The following is a 23,103-nucleotide window of genomic DNA, read 5'->3' on the forward strand; positions in this document are numbered from 1 at the left end:
TAAATTATATATTAAATCATGTATTTTGTAAGGAATATATTGAATTTATGTTTCTATGGCAACTTTAAGGACTTCTATGTCACTGAGTTCTGTTTCTTGTTTCTTTGTAAGTCTACATTACTGAATGTTGTTACTTCAAGGGCTCAGAATGTTGTAACATGTTCACTACCTTCACACTATGAAATGCTAGCTTTTACCTAATTTCCCTCTTGACTGATGTGTGGAGGGCTTTCCAGAACATAATGGCTCTACATTAGACAGATGGGTGCAATACATTTGTTATGGTTTTATGATATTCTGAGCTTCATGGGCTGAGGGTGCTGCAGAAATCTATTCATACCTGCAGATGGACTATCACTCACCTGTCTTGGCTCATTGTAACCATCAGCTATATAATTTGATTCCCTGCTCTCGTCTGGAGGTGTGGTACCTTTACTTACTGTGATTTCCTTGGTCTCAGAATTTTTAGCTGAATTTAATAGAACAAAATACAGTACCTCATTAGGACCAGTTCTGGCTAAGGAAGCCTGAAGGAGAAAAGTCTTTAGCTCTTGAATCCGCAGAACTGAATGACTGGGCTTTTGGGTAGCTGCATGTATCACTTAATTGGCTGACAGATAGCCACTAACAGAGGCCCAGAGGATCAGCACCTTACTAGACTACCAGGTCTTCCACACACTGCCTGCATTGTAAATACAGTGCATTAGTAACTAGGAGTTTCAGTCACTGTTATTCTTGTCTGGGTGATGTAAGTCAAATCATGCTTTTACTAGGAAATCTGTGTGTACATATTCCAGTATACGGATATCCTCAGAAAATGGACACACCCTACTGACTCACAGTATGCCAGAGCAGTTAGGAAGTGGGGTTTACGGTAATCTAGCAAATTTTTATTATATAAGGTAATACTTAACATTGCATTGCCTTCATTGCCATTTAGCAGACGTCCTTTCCAGTTACTTCCACAGGTTATAGTTTTATCTGTTTATACAGCTGTCAGTTGTGGGTTAACTACCTTGCCCAAGGTACAAAGCTTGCCCAAGAAACCGCATGCACTCAGACATACTAACATTCAATAGTTTACGTATTCCGTGGGTGGTCAAGCAAAATGCAGAAAGACGTATCTTTAATCCTAGCCTCTCGGGCAAGATAAACTGGAAGGTGATAAATTAATTAGGCCTACATCCTGTAGTGACCCTGCGTCTTATATAACCATAAAGCTCAGTGCTGAGACAAGTCCGGCATAGACTGCGGTTCATTATTTGAACTGAACTATTTTACTGAACGATGCTGTTCCAATGGAATGGAGACTGGGTTGACTAAATATTGTTGTAGCCCTCTAATTTTTGCAAACCACGAAAGTCGCAAATAATATCGAAAGTAAGTGAAAGTGAACAGTTTTGTCAGAAATCAGACAAAGCCTGACCAGTGTGAACCTTGCAAAGGACTGCACACTACAGACAGTTCCCTCGCTCTCATCTCTTATCAGCAACACTCACCTGAGACCCGGATGGCAAGGTACTCCACCGCGCCTCGGGGCTAAGCTCCGTTTCATGTTTATGTTGTCGGCGCTAAGACCCAGGAGCAACATAGCCTACTCATCCAGAGGTTTACAGAGCGTTAAGTTTTCACCTGTCAGGATTACAGCCGCGACAGCAAATGCCGCTCAGTTTTCACTGACTTCTACGTGTTCTCATAATAGCTTACAATATAATTCACTGTGGATGGACGAATTCTTTAATCATCTCACCTTTGTGTATTTTCGGCATCTTTCAGTGATACCGTAATACACATAAACGAATATTTTGACCACCCTACAACAACCGGTGAGTAAAAAGCTTGTTTTGAATAAATAGTCACATTATTACAATTAATAATTGCAATATATACAATTACGATTGATAAATTATGGTGTTTAGCTTTGGTAATGAATATTAAGCACAACACAGCGCGAACCCTATATACAGGGCAGGGGAGCTCCAAAATGTTCCAAATGTGTTCATTAGTAACCTACAGACGAAAAGGTGCTGTAACCACGTTCACAACAGATACTGTTAAATGCCAATTGTATAAACAATTGATTTATAATGACTTGGGTCATTAGGTCTTAGGTCATATCTTCATAAAAGTTGTAGCTAAATTGTTACCTTTGATATTTTTAGAAAAATAATGGAATGATGTATACCATGTTTTCATTATTTTATGCTGTTATACTGTATTTATACTTATATACTTATAGTTGTTTTTTTAATACACTTCAGAGATACGCGTGGTACCACTTTGTCAATAAGTTATCGCATATGCTATTACTCAAAAGTTAGTTGATTAAAACAAAATTAACACTTTTAATCAGTGATTATGAAATGGGTGAAGGAAACCGCACGGAAAAACTCCACAGCTGCTTAGGTTATACTAAACACCTGTTAGCCTACAATACTGTAGCCTATTATGAAAAGACAACAAATAAAGAAATCAACTAGGATTTTTTTTTAGGAAAGGTATGAATTGTAACGAAGCCTTTTCACCGTCTCAAACTCAGACACCCAGGTAGTTAACATTTCCTCGCTAACATACATTATCTGTCACGAAGATGGTTATCTGTTCGATGCAAACGGCCCTACCATTATTACGCCTCTTCTCCACCAAAATATCATTCGAAACAAGCGCTCAATTGTGTGGATTCTGCTTTCAGCGAACTGCTGGAAACTTGCTCGGTTGCGAAATGTTTGCGACTTTAAACTCATCACAGAACAAGGAAGATACTTCGTAGAAAGTAGAAACTGAACCAATTAGATAGCAGCAAGGCTGCTTTTTTTCTCTTCTTCCTACAGAGGTTACCATAAGCAATACCGCAACTTTAGTACAGGTATAGCTACTATTGTATGTGTATTTGGATAAAACATCCATTGTTTTAAAACAGTTTATATGATTGCAATAGTATGCTTCACAGTTGTGGCCTAAACCTTTTGTAAAGTGTTTTTCATAAAAAGGTGCTCAAAACTCTATGTAGCGAGAACATTGATACAAATAAATCTCCAACTTAAAACAAGTACTAAACCAATAGAAAAGCTGTCTGGCGAATGTTACTAAAAACTCAATAGGAGTAAAAACACAATTTCAAAACAGACAGCACTACAATGAGTTATAATATTTAAGGGACCTGCACAGAGGAGCCTATCTTTTGCCACATAGAATACCCTGAAATGGAGATGTGGGATGTTTGGTGGACATATATGGGGTCAAAGCTCTGAGATGAACTCAGGCACTAAATCATATAGACCCTTAAAATAATTAATAACATCTTTATTTTATCTGTGAAAGCAACTGATATCCAGAATTGGAGTTGTTATGTCCTATCAGCCACATTGTGCATCAGTTAGGGAAGGCATGACTGTTAAGACAAGTGAACAGGGCATTGCCTTACCTGGAGGGGGTGAATGCACATGCTTTGCATTCTGATAAGAGCCCGTTTTATTGCCTGCATAATTAGGACTCTTAGTGATTGGTTTTGGCTGCACATCATATCAGCAGTGTAACATATGCATGTGATAGATGTGTTAAATTCCGAAGCTAATTTCAGACACCACTGTAGTACCATCCCTGTTTTATCGTTTTAGAAGTCTGTGACTGGACTCAGCTTGAGACTTAGCTCACTATGCTGTCTATCTGTGTGTGTGTGTGTGTGTGTGTGTGTGTGTGTGTGTGTGTGTGTGGCGTTTGTGTGTTTGCATACAGTTTTCTGTTGAGGCAGTTTCCCTCTAGGACAGTTATTTCTAACAAAACTGTCAGTTGATCCTACAAGTGAAGTGAGAGGTGTTAATCTCTAGCATGATCTGGCTCCTGTCCAAAAAAATTCAATACGATCCACTGCCAGCGCCAGATTCAGCGTGTTTTTGTGCGAGGAATCAATCCTTTTATGCTACAATAATTATGTCCAGCATGTGTAATGTAGTCGTTGCTGTGACATTGTTATGCATGTTGTGGGGTTTATTGAATTATATGGCCACAAACCAACCCACCTGTTTGTTAAAACTGATCCCATTGTGTTGAATCATGCTACAGCTACACTTAGGCTTATGTCTTTTACTCTATTAAGGTATCAAATTCTAATGCTGATCCTTTCAGGGAAAAGATGACATCAGAGCAATCAGAAATTCTAACAGTAATGAACATTCAGAATTTCTGATTGTTCAGTAATCAGTGGAAAAGAAGAACTGAAAGAACAAGAACTGAAACTGAAAACTGAAATCATTTTTAAAACCACATATTACAGCATGTTGGTACTGACATGCTTTCCGGATTCTGTTATTGCACAAAGTCTGACGTCTAAATATGTGATAAGATGATAAAATCATAACGTTTGCTTTGGCCCCACCCACGAGTTAACAGCAGCAACAAGTACTTTTAGAGGTTGATCTGGGGTATGTTCAGACTAACTATGGCCCATTGGGAGTGACAATAAAGCTACTTTTTCATTTTTTAACCACACAGGCATATTAGTGGGAGATCCCATTTGTGTTTTTTTCTGTAAAATATATTTATTGTATTTTGTACCATATATTTATTCTTTTTTACTTTACTCTGTACAACCCCCTTCCCCTTTCTGTCTTGCAGGTAACCCCAGAATCCCAGTCACAGTTCCTTTTACTGGATAGTGGGTGTCTCATTTCAGGATTTTGGAGACTGGCCAATTCTTGCCTGGATGTGTGAGAGAAACCACTTGCGGGCAGTTGACTGTTTCTCTGAGGCTGGTGATGTGTAAGGGAATGCTTTGAGGACTGTAGCCAAGCGGGAAGGCATTCACAGCCATCATCGGTATCCGGACAGAGAATGGGGAATTAGTGCCCTGTCAACAGGAATGAAAACAAGCAAACAGCCACCTGAGATTCCCCAACAAACTCACCAGGTGGTTGCAGTGGCCAAGCTGCGGGAGACTCAGCAGGGCTGACGCAGGCGAGGGCAGAAAAGTATGTTGCACAATTCGAAGGGGTTGATGGCGCATCTGGTGCAGATCGGCTGGGTGCTTCTGTCACTCAGGGTCTGTGCTTCTGCTGTGGTCCTGAGGATGATAGAGTACGGTCAGGGTCCTCAGCTCACCTGCCATGAGGTAAGCATAGAGGAAAAATAGGTGTCTCCTTTAGTTTTTTTCTTCCCTTTTGACCACATAGTGTGCTTACCATGGATTTTTCCTGACAATTTTCCATTTTTAATTTTATTTCTTGCATCCTGAATTTGTCAGACATTTTTAAGGCAAGGAAACAGTTAACAGAAAAAGTTCAAATAATAGAATTGAACATATATCTATAGAATTGAACAATATCTATCTTTATATATAAGTCTGAACTTACCCTGGATAATTCCTTCAATGATAAAACTGTAAATCATCTTGTGGCAATGTTATTGTATTCCAGGTTATGTATCTGCCAAATGTATCTCTAGACAGCATTCTTAACAAAATATTTTAGTTCTTCATCAATTAAACCATGGCAGAGAAATGCAGTGTACACTATGTGAGAAGGTGTCATTAACCATCACCAAGACTCACCTGTTTGGCCTATAAATTGTTGTGTAAAACAAGGTAATTAAGATTACCTGAGACCTTAAGGGTTTATCAGGATTATATGCAGTGAATGTAGATAATTCAGTGCTTTGTAGGTAAAGAGCAGTGAAGAGAAACCACGACGTGTGACATATATGATTTAAGTTTTGATTCAGTAACAAAACAATTGGAGTTTTCCATATAACAGCATTATAATGACCATGTTGGGTCATTCTGTTTACCGTATGCCTACAGTGCCACCAACCTCTAAGATCGGCTGTTAAGTCTCTCAAGCAGCAGGGCTTTCTCTGGTTCTTGAACCGTTTGGCAATTCAACCAACATTAAGGCTGCATTTGAATGGGTATCGAGTTACCCAATGTACCAGGTTCACTGTTTAAATATTTGCATGCCTGTGGAAGATGAGAAGGAGCATGCTGGTGTGCACTCACAGTGACCCCAAGCAGAGGTTTCTGCTCTCCTGAAGCATTTTTGTCAGAGGTCTCATACAGTGTAGAGCACAGCACACTTGCCTTATAGCTATGTTCAAGAAGCTGTATTTTGTCTTTTTAGAAAAACACTCCCCCTCTGTCCCTCCCTCTGTCACACACTCTTTTCTTCTCTTCACACGCAACATTCTAGACCACATTGTTTGCCTACTTGTGTGGGAATTACCATGTATTTGCATATGACCATGTGTGCATGCGGGTGTGTGTGCGTGCATGTGTGTGTGTGTGAGACGCATGTGTTTGTTGATATTTATCTGTGTTTCAGTTCACTTAGTTTGCATGCAAATGCCATTTGTGCAGAAAATGAAACATATCATATTAGATAACAAACGAAACAGAAGATAAAAATAAACTGAATGATTTGTACAACTGCACGGAAATCATAAGAGCAACTGTTAAACCCCCTCAATGTGTTTGTGTCATACCCAGCAAACACAGTAATACTAATGCCTCCTACAGCCCATACAAATTTCAGAGCCAGATTCAGTTATGTGACGAGACCAGTTTTGTGACAGCTGAGGAGAGAGAGAGGGAGAGAAAGAGAGAGAGAAATGAAAATGAACAGGTGCCTCTTTGCTCCTGTGACACAAAGATGCCTTTGGAAAGAAAATGTTTTAGTCCTCATATCTTATTCATGTCCCCGGCAGACCATGACACTCAATCCGGTGGCTTGTGTTGAGTATCCACGGTGGTGCACTGTTCCCAAGGTTACAGGCTCCTTCTGGTGTGGCCAGGAGAGCATATGGACAGTGCAGCCATGGAAGACTTTGTTTCTGAATAATGAAAGCTCTAGTGATCCGTCGCAAATGAAGGATCCTGAGATGAGCGCAGAGTGCAGAGATACTTGTTAGTGCTTGTGTGGTCTGTGAGGTGTAGCTGAATCTGTCAATAGATATAATGGTTACATAATGTTTATGCTAGTGATGCAAAGTGCTCAAAGTTTAGCTCCAGGTCTGCTTTAGGACTGTGTGAGGAGTGCATTCTGTGAGGTGAAGCATGCGTGTGTGTGTGTGTGTGTGTGTGTGTGTGTGTGTGTGTGTTTGTGGGTGGGGGTTCGGGGTGGTCTGTGTGTATAATGAAAATTTTGCCTTCCCTCTTCATTCAGGGCCTGACTGACTGCTCAGTGGAAGGTGAGTTGAGCACGTGTGGGTTGGATGGAATAGCGGGCATTTGGATGATAACAATAATGGGCTAGTAGCATTATGGCAAGATGAAGGGGCATAGAAAAATACAATGAAATGATGGATGGCACTGTGAGGCTTTGCAATAGTAAGGATCAGGTTTGCTTTTTTTAAGGTGAGAAACATTTTATTGTCACCCCCCCGCCCGTCTGTGTCTTTGCCTGGCATATAGATGAGGATCCAATGAGGCCTGGTTCAGGTGCAGATGTGAATAGACTGGAGCTCAAGCCACTGTTGTGCTGCAGGAAAGGCAAAGACTGCAGACCATGCCTAGAGATCCATATCCACTTCACCATCACAGGTGACATACTGCCCATCTCTATGCACACCACAGGACCTGCGAGAGAGCAGCTGCTTTTCCCTGTGTGTGTTTGTTGTCCAGTGTGTAACTGGCGTGTTGTGTCTGTAATTGGTGCATACTGTGTCACAGCGTTCCATGATGACCAGGACCAATCAGGTGAAGGGGAGATTTATGAAAGTACAGATCGAGAAGAGGGTGGGGGAAGCAGCCAGGATATCCTCCTTTACCAGACAGGTTTGTAAAAAACACTGCTGCCTGTCCAAGAAGTCTTATCATTCTTGAGTTAGTGTTGGTCAATCACACTCATTCCTGTCGCTTGCTTGGTCTCTTTGTTTTGCAACAGCCTCCATAAACGTCTGTTACAACGTCCCAAACTTTTTGAATATTTGCAAGAGATTAGAATTCACACTGCCATCTGTTGCACCTGAGGACCGTAAACCAGAGGTAAACTGGAGGATGAGGCGTAGTGCTATTCATATGTATATGCTTCCTGAATCAGTTTTACTGACAAACAAGCACATTGCTGCTCCTGTTTGCACACAGTAAATCACAAATCATGAATCAGTTGTGACTGTAATCAAATACTTGCCTGTGTTGTTGTTTTACTATCAGAAAGGCTTTGAGGCTTTGAGTATCCTATTCATCTATCCTTGGTCCACATCTTTTCCTGGCAATGTGTTTCTCCTACAGATGTGGCTGTCGCTGGTGGTGTCTGATAAATTGTTGTTTGGCAGTCCTGTGTTTGTTACCACCAAATCCACCCACAGGAACCTTACTCTGCCCTCTGAGAAAGATGGTAAACATTCACTCCTCCTCCACACTTGCATGGTACACTGAGCATTCCCACTTTCACTTAATGCCATAAACACTTCCAGCACAATCACTTTGGATTCTGGGTGTGATTCCTCTGAAATTATCGTAGCTATTATAACTGACACAACAAAAGTTGCTCTGAGTTTGAATACCTAACAGTCTGTAAAGTCATTTTCGTCACCCTTTCCTCTTGCTCATACAGTACTGTAAATTTGGAAACACAAGGTTGAGTCAGAAGATCTTGTGGGAATTTCGTGAGAAAAAGATATTTTAATTGGTATGATCATATGATCATATCATTTTTTGGTCAAACATGGAGAAGAAAACAGAATAAGAATAAAAATTTGTGTCTTAATCTCTCTCTCTCTCTCTCTCTCTCTGACCCTCAGTTTGTTCACCAGCTCTAAAGAGGATTGTGAGGGAGTGTGACGGTCAGTCATTATAACTGTATACAGTACCTGCATTGTGTAGTCCTTTGTCATTCTGCTGAATGTGCATTATAAAGTGTATCTGTCACAGATTTTAACATTACGATTACAAATTATATTGAGTTGATCTTTAAAAAAACAGTTGTATTACTGATCTGATTTGCAGTCCCTACACTGCATACTGTGATTAACCGGGAGAAGGGAGTGGCCATACTGGAGATGGACAAGGATGACATGAACTACTCCCTCTCCATGGGCATGTGCATGAAATATGGAGAGAAGAGAGACTGCATTTTCCAGAAGCTGGTCAGTCTCATCTTTGTTTTGCGACCTGTCAGCGGCTGTGTTGCCCTGTTTCTCCTTACCTGACTTGTGACTATTCAATTCTGTAGTCATTTTAAGTTTTAGACATTTTATGCTGTGATGTGTGAGGAAGTCAAATCTTTGTGCGTATTTCATCATTTTAACCTAGATCTGTTTTCTTAAAAGAGCTATTTTTCTGGCAACACATCTTGCCAAGAATTTCAAGAGTGACATTCACATTGACAGATGGACAACATCTGGTACTTTCGCCAGTTCCTATCAATTTAAAGCTTATCCTCTTTGTATTCCATAGGGATATTACATAGTAAGAGTATTACATGTCCTTCGTGTACACCTTTTCAGATCCTCAGGTTCTAGGCTAGTGTAGTTGAGATGATGTTTCTCTGTACTTGTTGATAATGTTTCATACATCACACCGAGTGAAACCAAGGGATGTGAGCTGTGTATTCCTCCCACTCTCTCTGCGGAAGCACTGTTCTGTTGTGATTATATCCATATACGAAACTGTATTATCATATCCATGTTATGTAATTCCAGAATGAGTCTAAGAGTTCTGCACTGAAGTGTATATATTTACAGTGTGCTGTATTGTTGAACTCACAGTGTATTCATGTCTAATGTTCACAGAATTCAACGCACAAGTTCACAATTCCATTACACTTTGTCACCCCCTGCCTATGCTTTCAGGTAATGTAGCCTCTTTCTCCATAGCCCTGCCATCAAAAGCCACAGAAGCTAACACATCTACATGTAAACATATTTACTGGCTCAGGTTCAAATGCAAATTTGGAATGACACAAAAGGCTTCTGAAAGTAAGGAGCAAGTCGAATAGATTATTGTGATATTCCAATTACTTTGACATTTGAAATTTTTCGCATACTCCTAAGCCATGCTGCAACATTCTTCAAATATTTATTTAAGCGCTTATCCGGGAAGTCTAGTGTTTGTATGTACACATTATAGGTTCTTGACGAAAATATTGCCTTTCTAATAGTTTTGTTGTGTTACAGGTGTAGTGAGGGACCTATGAATTTTATTTTATTATATTTTATCTCTCTCTCTCTCTTTCTCTCTCCCTCTCCTTATATCAGGTATGGTGGCTAAAACGAAATGCGGTGCGGGTAAACACCTGTCCTTTTTTGAACCACACAGGTAAGTGAAGCACACACTGATGCTTTTCATCATGAAACTGAATGGAATCAGATCTAATTTAAGGAAACACAATGGTTATAATTCCTCAATCTCACACAGCAGTCATTCCTTGTTTAATTTGTCCGGTTGAGCCACACCAGTAAAATATCCATTTCACTGCACATAAGGTAATTTTTTCTAGATCACCAGCTTGATTTGATTTATTTTCTCTCACTCATATGACACACTGTATAGTGTAGTGCATGTCATTTTGCAGATTATCCGAAGTGATTTAAAGAAACCATGTGCCATTTTGTTCGTTCTGTGAGTGTACTGTCTCCCTCCCTCTGACAGAGTTCCTCAAGAACATGTGGGACAACGTGTCACTTTCTGTGGTTCCAACTCAGACGAATGGCAATGACACAGCCCTGTCATGGGAATTAACTGCCCCCTGCAGGGTGGAGGCTGAACTGTGGCTGTGCAGAATGGGAGAGGGAAGGGCCGGGCAGAAATGCGGAGAGGTGGAGGGCTCCCGACAGAACAACATAAAAGTAGACTGGAAAGAGAATTTCCAAGGTCATAGGGTATGTGTATCAGACTGGGAACTCAACCCCTTTAGACTTATGATAGTGGAGTACAAGCCACATATGCATATGCCATATGTGTTAGGATCTGGTGTTTGCACCATGGATAGAATATTCCTTTGACTGATTTTGGATTTTACATAAGATCTTAACATTTTAGAGCTGATTTTCATATTCTGAGCTACAGCCTGCTTTAAATACCAGTTGTTGTGTGGTGTTCTATCAACATTCATGCCTTTTCGCTTTGTTTACTTAATAATAGACCTGTCTGAATACTTTGGGTTACAACTAATTGCTCCTCTACCATTGCAGATGACAGGAGAATTCAACAACATAAAGCCTCATCCATCCTTGTGTGTGTTGGTAAGACGCTCTATCTCTTTGTTATTATTTTTCATCCTTATCTCCATGGTGTTATGCTGAGTGGATATTCCTGTGGGTCTGTCTTGAGATCATCTGTCTGTCTGTCCAGGGAAAAGTGCAAGGAATGGCCAGAGAGCTGGGTCCATGGTGTCCATATGCAGGTAGGGCTTTGACCCTCAGGGCCTGAGAGTATGTTGGAGAGTATATTCTAAATTATGGGATGAAATGTCATAATTGGTGTTGATTAAGGAAAGATTAAACTTACCTGTACATTTGTATACTTTATATTTGTAAACTGTAAATGTAATTATGAGAAAAAATACATGTATTTGCTATTTCTGAACCAAATAACAATATTGCTGCAGTTTTGTAGTCTTGCAATTGACATTATGTTATTGTGTGGTTAAGATGTAGCCCCAAGAGAACGCTGGAGCTTGGCTGTCCTGGTTAGCGTGCTTGTAATCTGTCTGGCAATACTTGGAGCTTACCTACTGCATGGCAGTCTCAAAAGTGAGTATTAATGGTGCTGTATACCGCACACACACACACACACACACACACACACTCACACACACGCACACACACACACACAAAAGAGGCGTGGAAGAGGTAATTGAGTAACTTAAACACAGTGAATGAAAGTATTGCAGAGTATTGCTTTTCCTCCATTATTGATATACTCAGACTACAGTGTCAGTGTAGTGTCTGTACCTGTGTACTCTCTGTGGTGCCATTGTCTGTCTGGAAATGGATGTATAAAATTTACCCTCAGTCTGAAAAGGTCAAAACTGCAATCGCCTTAATTTTAAATAATTTTTTATTTGGAAAATGTGTTAAATTCACAATGAATTATTCCAGTACATGAGCAACTGGCTTTTATGTTTACTGTAGTACTTGCTGTATGTATGGTGAAGATCCATATTTAATGTTTCTTTTAAAAAATATATGAAAGTCAGACTAAGAGATATAGTCTCTTTCTGCACACTGCCCAATTCAACACATTGTTCTGTTGGCATTCTTTTCATATAATATTCAGTATACAGTAACAGTTGAAAGTTTGGACACACCTACACATAGCAGGGTTTTTCTTTATTGTTACTCTTTTCCTCATTTTAGAATGAAAGAACCCAAATGGAATTATGCAAAAAGTATTAAATCAAAACTATATTTTAGATTCCTCAAAGCAGCCAAAAATATTTTTTAAAATTAAAACATTTTTTGAAAGAAATTCATACATAGACACCAACTTCACTATTTATATTTGTATGAGAAAATAATTCAAGCATTTAAGCATATTTGTCAAACAAAAATGTCTTTGAATGTATGTTTCCCATTATCTTATGTCCAAACCTTTGACTGGTACTGTAGCTTGAGTGGAAGTTGATCAGAGAGGAACTGTCAATCAGGAGTGCCTCTGTTCTGTCGGTAGGCTGTTAAAACTCTTGGCAGTGAATCCAGAATGATATCTATATAGTATTCAATATAAATGGACTAAACCTTTGCTTTATGCTCAGAGAATTACAGAGATTAAAACTGCCTGTATCACTGCATCATGAATACATTTTTAATGCTTTTGATCTGAGAATTTCTGTATTCCTGTATTTCTGTTTGTACCACTGACTGTAAGGGCACAATGCTGTTTAGCTTTTAATTCCGAGATACATTTTTCAATGGATGTGTGATTCATAATACATCAAGAAATGAGAAAATTTCAATACAAAACAATGCCATGTACCTTACTAACTCCAATGCTGTCAAACTCTCCAACAGGCTGGGTGTGGAAATGTTTTAAAGATGAGGACATACGAGGTGAGATGATTGGTTTGTATTTCTATTCACATGCAGCCCCCATCTCCCCTTTCCCTCCTATGCTACCCCATAAACCTGTGAATGCCCCATCTGTCTCTCCTTTTACCACTACCACCTCTGCTCAAGCCTTTTTCCCCTCTCTCAGGCGCTGTGGGAGGTGGGCAGGTGGTGTTGCTGTACCCCCCAGACTCAGACCAAACCCTCCCTGGGCTGGTGTGTAGGCTGGGCTCCTCCCTGTCGGCCCTAGGGTTCAACGTGTCCCTGGATCTGTGGAGTCGGGGGGAGCTGAGCGTCCTTGGGCCAGTGCCCTGGCTGCACTCTCGGCTGGACCGTCTGCAGAGGCACGGGGGCAAGGTGGTGCTGATACTGACGCGCGCGGCCTTAGAGAGGGCTGAGGAATGGGGCCGCTGGGGCAGGGACAGAGACGCGCCCCTGGAGAAGGGGGAGGGGTGTGAGAAGCACAGAGCGTCCTCCGCCCCCTACTGCTCCCCGTATTCGGATGTCTTCAGCGCATCACTGAGCTGCGTTCTGGCAGACTACCTGCAGGGCCGCGCCGGAGAGCGTTTTGTCCTGGCGCAGTTCGAGTCCCTGCCCCCGCTCCCCCCTGGAAACGGCCAGGCCTTACCAGAGCTCTTCCGAGGCCTGCCACTGTACAGCCTCCCCTCGCAGAGTCTGGGCTTCCTTACTGAGTTGGCGGTGGCCCGCGGGGGGCACAGTCACCGGCGTCGGGCTGGGGGGCTGAGGGCAGCCTCGCGGGCGCTGACGGTGGGGCTCCGGGGGTTTGGGGGTTCAGGGGGATTCTGGCTGCCGGGCTTCTCCCAGGGTGGTGCTGGCTCAGGGACAGAAGATGCATGGGAAACCGTGCCCCTGCAGCCTTGTCACACTCCACCACCAACCAGCCCCAACTCCAGCCCCAAGTCTGGAAAGATGGACTGGGTGTGACCACTGGATGTAAAGTGGAGATACTGAACACTGAGTCTGTAGAAGAGTGTGATCGTATCCACTCACACTGACAAGGACAGGCACTCCAAACCTCCCTCTAATCCCCACTGAAACATTGGGGGTCCTCCGTTTGGTGAAGTTTGTGTCTTTTATGTCAGATTTGTTGAAATCACTGCATGCCTCTGTCCTTTCACCTCTGTCCCTGCATTTTAAACATGAATGTCAATATACCGCTGCTTTGTTTCACTAATGTGTCTAGTAATTGTATATACAAGAGGGATCACTTCAACAGGTTTTGAAAAATGAAGGACAAAAGCAATTACAGTTCAGTTGCCTGAAACACTAACAAAGCCTAAAGTTATTGTGCTCAGATCGGGTCAATGTGATTTCACTGCAGGACTCTGAATGTACTGACATTTTATTAGATTTTTTTCTGAAAAAGCTTCTTTAATATTATGTTGTTTCAACCATTTTCAAAAAGCTGTTTCATGAACAGTTGGAAACTGAATTTGAGCATGAATGAGGCTGCCTGTGGGTCAGCAGTGAAATAAAGAGATGATGTCAGCAAGATCATTACTGTCCCCACTGATGTCTAAATGGGCGAAAATGGTTGTAAAGATTTATATGATGCTCTTCAATGATTGTTATCCATCTTGCTTGTTGCCTTTTTTTATAAGGAAGTCTGCATGTTGTAAACTATTGTGTGGATATGTTAAGTTCCTGTGATAGTGCAGCAAAGTGACATTGCTCCTGCATCATCGGAAAGGTGAATATCTGTTTTGCACCTATTAATACTTGCTGAAAATTTCACAGGTATATTCACATTTATTTAACTGTCAGTACTTTGGAAGATGTTTCTCTCTACATTTTTTATCACAAAATATATTTCTGAAATTGTAAATGTGGAGTATTGGCGAGTTCCCTTCTCAGTTTTTTTTCTTTTTTTGAGTGAATTGGAAACTTGTCTTTTTGTTTTCTGTATTTGTTTGTCCCAAGGAGGTTTATGTATGGCGTCAGACTTATATATGGCACTAAATAGATACCATATTTATAAACCTTGCTTGACTTGTATATTCCTATGTAAACAAATGTCATAATGTGAAGTACAAAAGCAAAGAAGCACAGAAGCAAACAGAAACTGGTCTTTGATGTGGTTTCGAATGACATGTAACACTTAAAGAGTTTATTTGTGTTCTTTGGTGTACATATTTTTCCAAGCTGGGTGTGCTGTACCTAGAGGTACTCAAATAAAGTTAAATGTCTTGGTATTGCTTGGCTGAGCGCTATGTGTCCATGCGTAATGCAAACCCCTCCTTTCTCCGGGTACTCGGCGGGCTGTGATTGGTGGAAGTGCTGCGTCCCAGCGGAACGGGGCGGTATCCCTTGGGCTGCCGCTGCGGACGGGACAGAAGCAACTAGAATCATAGCAGCCTAGTGTGGCCGAAGCCGAACTAAGCCGGGCCAAGCGACACAACAGCCTGAATGACCACAGAGCAAGGGTCCTGAGTCACCTCGCGTCGTCCATCAACGTACTAGTAAACACTTGCAATCCCAGCAAAGCAAAAGGTAGGCTGCGGCAATGAATCCCCCATGCGCTAGATTATGCTATCATAACGGCATTAGCTGGCACGCTAGCTGCCATAATAATATTTAGCTAGCACCATCTACTCGGCCGGCAAAATATTACTCCCTTTCGACCTCTTTCCACGTTGACGTTTGCAGGTTTCTCCGCCACCTTGCATTAAAAAAATGACGTTGTTCGAATTGACATCGAATGTGGCACTCTCGCTCGTTCGCTAGCTAGATAGCTACTCTAGTTGCATGTCATCTGATAATCAGCTAGCGAGCAAGCTTTGTATGTGTTAGCTGGTCAGCAACCCCCGTGCTTGAATATGTGATTTTTTACATTCTTCTCTCGCAGATCTTCAGCATACGGTAATGCAGCTAGTTAAATGTGCAGTTACATTTTTGTCAGTCAAACAGGGTTATTGTGGCTACCGACCGTACCTGTGCGAGATGAAATCTCACTAGCTAGCTATTGCTAACAAGCTAGCTAACCACATTAGCTTTCTGGTAGTTATGTCGTTTCCAGACAGCTACAAAAACCATTTGATTTAAAGATTCGTCGTAGGTATTAGAACAAATATTATTATTGCTTTTATTATGCCTATCGTGTACACAAGTAATTTTCACATTGCTTTGGGAGAGGTCTGTTGAACAGCTAATCATACTGACCACCCCCAAACCCATCAATTCCCAAGAGTGGACATTTACAATAGTCACAGCTGACCCACGCCCTAATGCATTGGCACCAGAGCACTGCACATACACTCTTGAGTACTGGTGCTGTCATGAGAACTTGTAAACTAACATGAAAATACAGTATCAAAAAGATTAGAGCATTATTGCAGTAGGTTGTGTTGAGGTCAGTCTTTGTGTTCCATTCAACACAATGACATCTGTTCTGGTAAATTGATTGGTGTAATTATTCTAATCATCACCATGTACTTTGTAAGACTTGTGGTTTCCAAATCCCAGGTTTCTTTCTGGCTTCCTACTCCCTTCAGCAGCGGTTTGCTCACAGATCTCACTTGAAGAGCGCTGACTGGTTAGAGATCAGTGCTGCTGAGGGAGGAGGCAAGTAAACAAGCAATTTCAATCGTTTATCCCTCTCAGTGGCTACCAAGAAGAAATGTGGTCACCGAGGCCCCTCCTGCTGGCTGTGGTACTGTGCTCAGTGCTGTCTGTGGTACGCGTGAAGACCGCTCCCTGCCAGGCATGCCGCAAACTCACAGAGAACTTCATCAAGGTACGCGTGCATCTTCCTGCCGGAGTTTTCTTTTTTATTGATCTCTTTTTTTAATTTTGTTTTTCTCTTTCGTTTCCATTAGTGTGAACATTTTGATCTTTTGTGTTTCAGGGCTTGGAAAGAACAGCCAATAAGAACTTTGGGGGTGGGAACACAGCATGGGAGGAGGAGAAACTTGCCAAATATGCACGCAGGTGGGAAGAGCTTCATTCCTCTTTGGGTTGGGGTGTGATTCCTGCCTGTAAGCATGCGACATGCACCCACTTAAAGTTGGTTCAGACCAGGGTTGCCAGTCTGACCAGATAAGAGGCCAAAACTTAAAGGTGTCCTTGTCAAAGGGCCACTGTGAAGATATTCAGTGTTTAATGATTTCCTTTTTTAATTGTCCGTCTCTTGCATTAATCCAATTTGTAGTGGACATTTCCTTCACATTCACTTCTTGAGCCACATATGATGCTCTGAAGGGCTACATGTTGGCCACCCTAATCTTGATGTTGCTTATAACATCTTGGCCAGTCATAGACTAAAGCACATTGTTTGACAAGAGGACATCAGCATGGTTCTTTGTCCCCATGTAGTGTTGGCAGATTGTGCTTAGCATGTTTCTTTTTCCTCGGTACGCACCATGGTTATTTACTTTCCAGTCTGAGCTTTGTTACACCCAAATTTCACATGAGAAAGTGATGTGTTATACAGTATCCCCTCCAAGAGCTTTTGTAAGGCACTTTCCTGTAGTCTCACTTCCCTTAGGTAAAAGCTTTCCCTTCAGCACCATTATAAGTCAGTGATGGCTACGTTTTTTAAACGCACAAATAAATGCTACAATCCATCAGATCATAGCAATGAAGAACCACATTCAACAATTGGAGTACGTGATAATATTTCTTAACTATCCATGTCTGTTTTATAAATGCAGAAAACCATTTGTGGGGGACTGTATATCAGGAGCATTGTTAGGGCTCAGGTGTTGCAGGTTCTGCACTTCACCTTGTGCCCAACAATATTCATGATACTCTATACTACTGCTCCTCTTGCATTATTGATTTATTGTTTCATGCCCCTACTGACTTGCTAAATGTCAAAGAGAGGGGGCATTGTATTTAGCTTGCTACTGTTAAAATTAATTTAGCAAAATGACTTCATAGACACTAAACGAGAAGATAGTGAGCAAATAGCTATACTCTGTAATCCGTTTTTACAGATTCTGTATCGCTAATATGCAAATTGTGAATCTTTTCTTTTTATGATACTTCATAGCAGCACACTTGCTTTTCTTCAGTACAGAATACATACTTGGTGTACCATATCGTATAACTATCTTCCGTAGCAAAACTTGCAGGAAGCCATGATGACAAGGAATGTTGAGATCAGCTGTCTGTTTCTCAGCATCCAATTTAAAAAGCATCCACTCACATGTATTAGTAGGTAATTTTTTCCATCCAGTAGTTGTAGTAACCATGCCTATTACTTTACACAAAACGGTTTGCTTGGAGGTTTAGCCAAAAATATGTGTGTTCTATGTTAATTATATAAATCGCCATTTGAATGTTTGTGCTGAATGTTTATTTTGATTAATATGATGCCAAGTTGCAGGTGTAAGAATAGAACCTGTTGTATCATTAGGCTGGATCCCCTGTAGCTGGAGCTCAAAACTCTTGTGGAAAGTAGGCCATGTGCAGTGTGAGTGAGGCTTCAGCATGGTGTCTGTCACCCTCGTGGCTCTCTGACTGTCCCTCTCCACCTCACTACCTCCGGCCCCCAGTGAGACTCGGCTGCTGGAGATCGTGGAGTCTGCGTGTGACAGCTCGGACTTCGAGTGCAACAGACTGCTGGAGCAGATTGAGGACCAAGTGGAGACATGGTGGTTCCATAGGTGCGTCACTTCCTGAAATGTGTGTCTCAGTGGCTGTCTGCTGTCTTCAAAATGTAGGAGAGGATCATTTTTTTTTCCTGTGTTCCATTAAACTGTTTCTCATTGAATGCATGAATAGTTTTTCTATCAAACGCCTTAAGATAACCCAGGCAAATTATGGTAGATTCCTGGGCACAGCCGTCTTCTGACAGAGGTAAGAACTGCATATGAGCAAGGGGTATCTTACACAAATAAATGTTTCATTTTCATGCAGTGTGCATTTAGGCAACTTATTATGCATGTACATAAAACAGTCCACTGTTTATTTCTTGAAATTCATAAATTAAACTGATAGAGAACGGATTGGATATTCCCAGCACTGTTTTTCTTCAGGTTTACATATTCCTATATCCCCATATCTCACCCAAGTAGCTACTTTTTTCTTTTTACAGACAGCAGGAAGCACCAGACCTGTTTGAGTGGCTTTGTATTGATGAACTGAGGCTGTGTTGCCCGCCAGGGAAGTTTGGACCTGATTGTGCAGGTATGAAACAATTTACCACACCCCCCTTCTATCTCACTCTGTCACACACATTGTCAGGAGTCTGACCTTTAATCTTTTGCCACTTTTTGTTGTGCTTCAGAGTGTCCTGTGGGCCCCGGCGGGGTGTGTGGGGGTCTGGGGCGCTGTGAAGGGGAAGGGACACGCCTGGGGGGTGGAGAGTGTGTCTGTGACCCAGGCTACGCTGGGCAGCTGTGCCAGGACTGTGCAGATGGCTACTATAGAGAGAAGACCTCCAATCACACACAGGCTTCCTGTTCAGGTAATGATCACATGCAAGCTTCATGCTGTCATCATTCATGGGCAAGATGCCTGCATATGCGTCTGTCACACATACCTCCAGCCTAAGTAACAGTCACACTGGTAACAGTCACACACAACTCTTTGTCATGCACCAATTACATTCAAGCCTTCAGTTCAGATATCAATCAAACACAGAACTCTCTCTGATATCCCCAAGCTTCCTCTGTATTAGACATTTGTAATTTGAGACAATACACCCTGTTCATCTTTATTACATCACAGCCTTTCCGGTTTTGCCGAATGCACTGTCGAATAGACCTGTCTTTTCCTTTGCATGTTTGTCCGCGTCCAGCGTGCTACCACGCCTGTAAGAAGTGCACTGGACCAGAGGACTACAGATGCCTGGACTGCAAGGCAGGCTGGATTCTCCATGACAACAAGTGTGTGGGTGAGTGAGCTGCTCAGTGAGCAGTCCCTGTGAGCGTGTCCCGTCTTGCTCTCCCTCCTGTCCTCACAGTCGCATACTCCCATTATCAGGATCACAGCGGCTCCTCTTGCATTTCAGATATGGACGAGTGTGGCACGGAGCTGGCGCGATGTCCCTCCAACACTTACTGCTTCAACACGGATGGCTCATACGAGTGCAGAGGTACCGTTTTCATCAGCCGGGGACCAGTGGGTGTGGTTGGTGGGGTGTACAGTATTTGAGATCAGTAACTGGGGTGGGGGGAGTGGGGGGGTGTTGCAGTGTAACCATGCTGAGCGTGACACAGCCTGGGTGGATTATGCGTTGATGGAGATGGCTTTTTCACAGGCTGTGACCAGGCATGTGTGGGCTGCATGGGCAGTGGACCGGCTCGCTGTAAGAAGTGTGCCCGCGGGTACAGACTGGTGGGAGCCAAGTGCCTGGGTGAGTCCATCCATCCATATGTCCGCTTCTCTTGAATAATGGGAATGAAAGCTTGAAAGCAGACAGATGCCATTTAATGTTTTCATCCGTTTAAGTTAGGGTAAGCTAATGAAAAGGCTTGTAGGTTACAATCTGATCTGACTTCACTTTATATATTTGCTGTTCAGCATGGACTTTCCAGTATCCAAGAGAAGTGTAAAGTAAAGCTGTTGGTAACTTTATCCCAGTCTGATCTGTAATGCCATATGCTCAGATATCAAATTGGTTTGGTATTAATTTTGGGATGCTTTTCTTCAATCAGGGGCAGTCGCTGTGATTGCACATAATGTATCATGGTGGATGGTAGTCAGAGATCTTTCAAATTTCACTTTCACCCAATCAGCAGACCTTAAAGGTCACATTTAAAGCTTAATGTAGCTTTCAGTGGTGTCACTGTGTGCATCTGTTCATAGATTTCTGTATTCTGCAGCCACAATAACAGTACAATTGTAATTCCTGTCATGAACCTCCCAAGGCTTAACACTGCATAACTGTCTGATGAGCTGTCTCTGGCCTGTGAGCAGTGTCCCTGAGCTGGCATATACACATAACTGTCTGTATAAGCATAGACCTTTGGTTTGTCTTTTCGAGTGAACACGAGTCAGAAAACAGCAGCATCCTGTGAGATAAGAAGGCCTAGCCATGAGACACGCTCTGTCTCTCTGACAGATATCGATGAGTGCAGCGAGAGAGCGATCGCGTGTCCCGGTCTCAACGAGGCCTGCATCAACGAGGAGGGCTCCTTCCGCTGTGAGTGTGCAGACGGGTACCTGCGCAGGGACAGCATCTGTGTGGAGAACCTGCCACCCTGTGAGTGAGATGAGCGCACCACACCACACAGTGCTGCACCGGACCGCACACCACGTGCGGCCTGCACCATGCCACGCATCTTAACTGCACATGCATCCTGACCCGACTGTCAAACTCAGAGTTGCATTACATTACATTACATTACATTACATTGCTTTATTGTCATTTATATCGCACAGCGATATAAATTTTTACATGTCACCCATTTACACAGCTGGATATTTACTGAGGCAGTTCTGGGTAAAGTGTCTTGCCCAAGGGTACAACAGCAGGGCCCCAATGGGGAATCAGACTAGCAACCTGTCAGTTACAAGCCCTGTTTCTTACCAGTATGCCACACTACCACCCACAGTGGAGTTGGTCTCCACTCATTGGCCAACACTACCACAGTGCATGTTTGTTGTATCCAGCCAAACATTGAATCATGGGTTTCATTTCAGGTGGGTGTGGCTTCAGTGCTGAGGGTGTGGTTGTAGGAAGCAGTCAGGTAGAAGCAGTGCTTCAGGCAGGTCGTCTCTCTCTGTGTCCCTCACAGCGGGCCCGGAGAAGGGGCTTTTCGAGGACATGACGGACGACGAGGTGCTGGTGCTGCAGCAGATGTTCTTTGGGGTGGTGATCTGCGCCCTGGCTACACTGGCTGCCAAGGGAGACATGGTCTTCACCGCCATCTTCATTGGGGGCGTGGCCGCCATGGCCGGATACTGGCTGTCAGAGAAAGGGGACCGCATGCTGGACGGATTCCTTCGGGGACGTTAGATACTCGGGGGCTTGGGAATTACAGATGGGGTGCGGGGGTGGGCGTGGGGGTGGGTGGGGATGAGGTACAGAGGAAGAACAGGGAGCTTGGGGAAAATGGTAATACGAATGAAATTTGAAGGGGGGGGGGGCATGGAGAATGGGTGTGGAAGGAGAAAGGAACATAAACACTGGAACTGGTACGTGAGACGGACTGTTTGGTTCACGTTTCCGCAGCAAAAGAGATCGGCTCAGTGACTCGGGTGAGATCTTTTAAACTCGTCATTAACTGTAATCATGTGTTGCACTGATGGACATGAGGTGAGGGAGTATCATGAAAAAATGCTTTCAGTCATCTCCCCACCCCCTGACAAACAAATCATGCTTGGAACCTCAGGACTCAGAACCCCCTTCCTGCTCCCCATGACCCCTCCCAATCCTCTACATGCTATTTCAGCTCTGACAAGGGAAGTTATCATTTTTATTTTGGGGGGAGGGGAAAATGGGGACGGGGAATGGAGACATTAAAAAGTGTCCAGACTTCTGCTATGGCCCTTTGTTCTTTCAAATGCAGTGAATTCTGTTGGGACCCTTTGCTGAAATACATCTCAAGTTGGGGAACTTTCAGCTAGCAGAATTCAAAGAGGAAGGCCTGTGTGGACGCTACGATCATGAAAATACTGTCCTCATATTTGCTTGTTTTGTTTCATGGAGAAATTTTTGATTGCATGAAAAATATACGTTGAGGCCAGTTTGTTATAGTCACATGAGGAACATAGAATGGTGTGGATGTCCTTTAAGTTGTTTTGTTGTTTTTAAGACAGGATTATTAATGCACAGCTGTGTAATTGCAGCAGCTTTACAACCCATGAATACCTACTGACTCAGCAGCAATAGCGTATGTGTGTGTGTGCGTGCGTGCGTGCGTGTGTGTGCGTGTGCGCCTGCGTGTGCTCGTATGTATAAGCTGACATGTCCTTGAGTTGTTATATATGTTGGGGAATGAGGTCTGTCCCAAATGCACCAAAAGGGACCCCTTTATTTTGTAGCCATCCTGTTTAAAATGTGTTTTAATTTGCCTTTTAAATGCTTTTCATCCCAGTCCATACATATGTCTGTAACTGCCTGTGATACAAAATTACCCATAGTCTCATACTGTCAGGTTTTTATTCAGTGGGAAATGCTATGCTTGTTTGCTTTTTCATTCTGAATGAATTCTC

General features: G+C 42.6%; 2 protein-coding genes across 2 annotated transcripts; both read left to right on the plus strand.

Annotated features, from left to right (window-relative positions):
* Positions 1-1,619: 1,619 nt before the first annotated feature.
* Positions 1,620-14,603, plus strand: wu:fl23c11 (interleukin-17 receptor C). Its single transcript, XM_036533241.1, has 17 exons — positions 1,620-1,826; positions 4,673-5,107; positions 7,152-7,176; positions 7,400-7,528; positions 7,658-7,762; positions 7,872-7,972; positions 8,219-8,324; positions 8,731-8,772; positions 8,936-9,075; positions 9,721-9,780; positions 10,186-10,246; positions 10,580-10,809; positions 11,122-11,172; positions 11,282-11,333; positions 11,581-11,682; positions 12,943-12,981; positions 13,127-14,603. Exons 2-17 carry the CDS (start codon positions 4,970-4,972, stop codon positions 13,921-13,923), a joined length of 2,178 nt encoding a protein of 725 aa, XP_036389134.1. The 5' UTR covers positions 1,620-1,826; positions 4,673-4,969; the 3' UTR covers positions 13,924-14,603.
* Positions 14,604-15,319: 716 nt separating this feature from the next.
* LOC118780634 (protein disulfide isomerase Creld1) lies at positions 15,320-21,909 on the plus strand. The gene is made up of 11 exons (XM_036533246.1): positions 15,320-15,489; positions 16,600-16,732; positions 16,844-16,926; positions 18,495-18,605; positions 19,037-19,128; positions 19,229-19,408; positions 19,742-19,837; positions 19,955-20,038; positions 20,204-20,299; positions 21,008-21,148; positions 21,684-21,909. Exons 2-11 carry the CDS (start codon positions 16,616-16,618, stop codon positions 21,902-21,904), a joined length of 1,221 nt encoding a protein of 406 aa, XP_036389139.1. The 5' UTR covers positions 15,320-15,489; positions 16,600-16,615; the 3' UTR covers positions 21,905-21,909.
* The last annotated feature ends 1,194 nt before the right edge of the window (positions 21,910-23,103 follow it).

This window comes from Megalops cyprinoides, chromosome 7 (genome assembly GCF_013368585.1).
Source record: "Megalops cyprinoides isolate fMegCyp1 chromosome 7, fMegCyp1.pri, whole genome shotgun sequence".
In the NCBI taxonomy this organism is placed as follows: Eukaryota; Metazoa; Chordata; class Actinopteri; order Elopiformes; family Megalopidae; genus Megalops; species Megalops cyprinoides.

What these genes read in the sequence shown, in the direction of transcription:
- wu:fl23c11 (XM_036533241.1), top strand. Translation starts at nt 4,970, where the DNA reads ATGTTGCACAATTCGAAGGGGTTGATGGCGCATCTGGTGCAGATCGGC. An exon ending in ACTGCATTTTCCAGAAGCTG is followed by an intron (nt 9,076 to 9,720) that starts GTCAGTCTCATC and finishes TAATGTTCACAG; the next exon opens with AATTCAACGCACAAGTTCAC. An exon ending in AGAATTTCCAAGGTCATAGG is followed by an intron (nt 10,810 to 11,121) that starts GTATGTGTATCA and finishes CTACCATTGCAG; the next exon opens with ATGACAGGAGAATTCAACAA.
- LOC118780634 (XM_036533246.1), top strand. Translation starts at nt 16,616, where the DNA reads ATGTGGTCACCGAGGCCCCTCCTGCTGGCTGTGGTACTGTGCTCAGTG. An exon ending in TCACAGAGAACTTCATCAAG is followed by an intron (nt 16,733 to 16,843) that starts GTACGCGTGCAT and finishes TTTGTGTTTCAG; the next exon opens with GGCTTGGAAAGAACAGCCAA. An exon ending in CCATGACAACAAGTGTGTGG is followed by an intron (nt 19,838 to 19,954) that starts GTGAGTGAGCTG and finishes CTTGCATTTCAG; the next exon opens with ATATGGACGAGTGTGGCACG.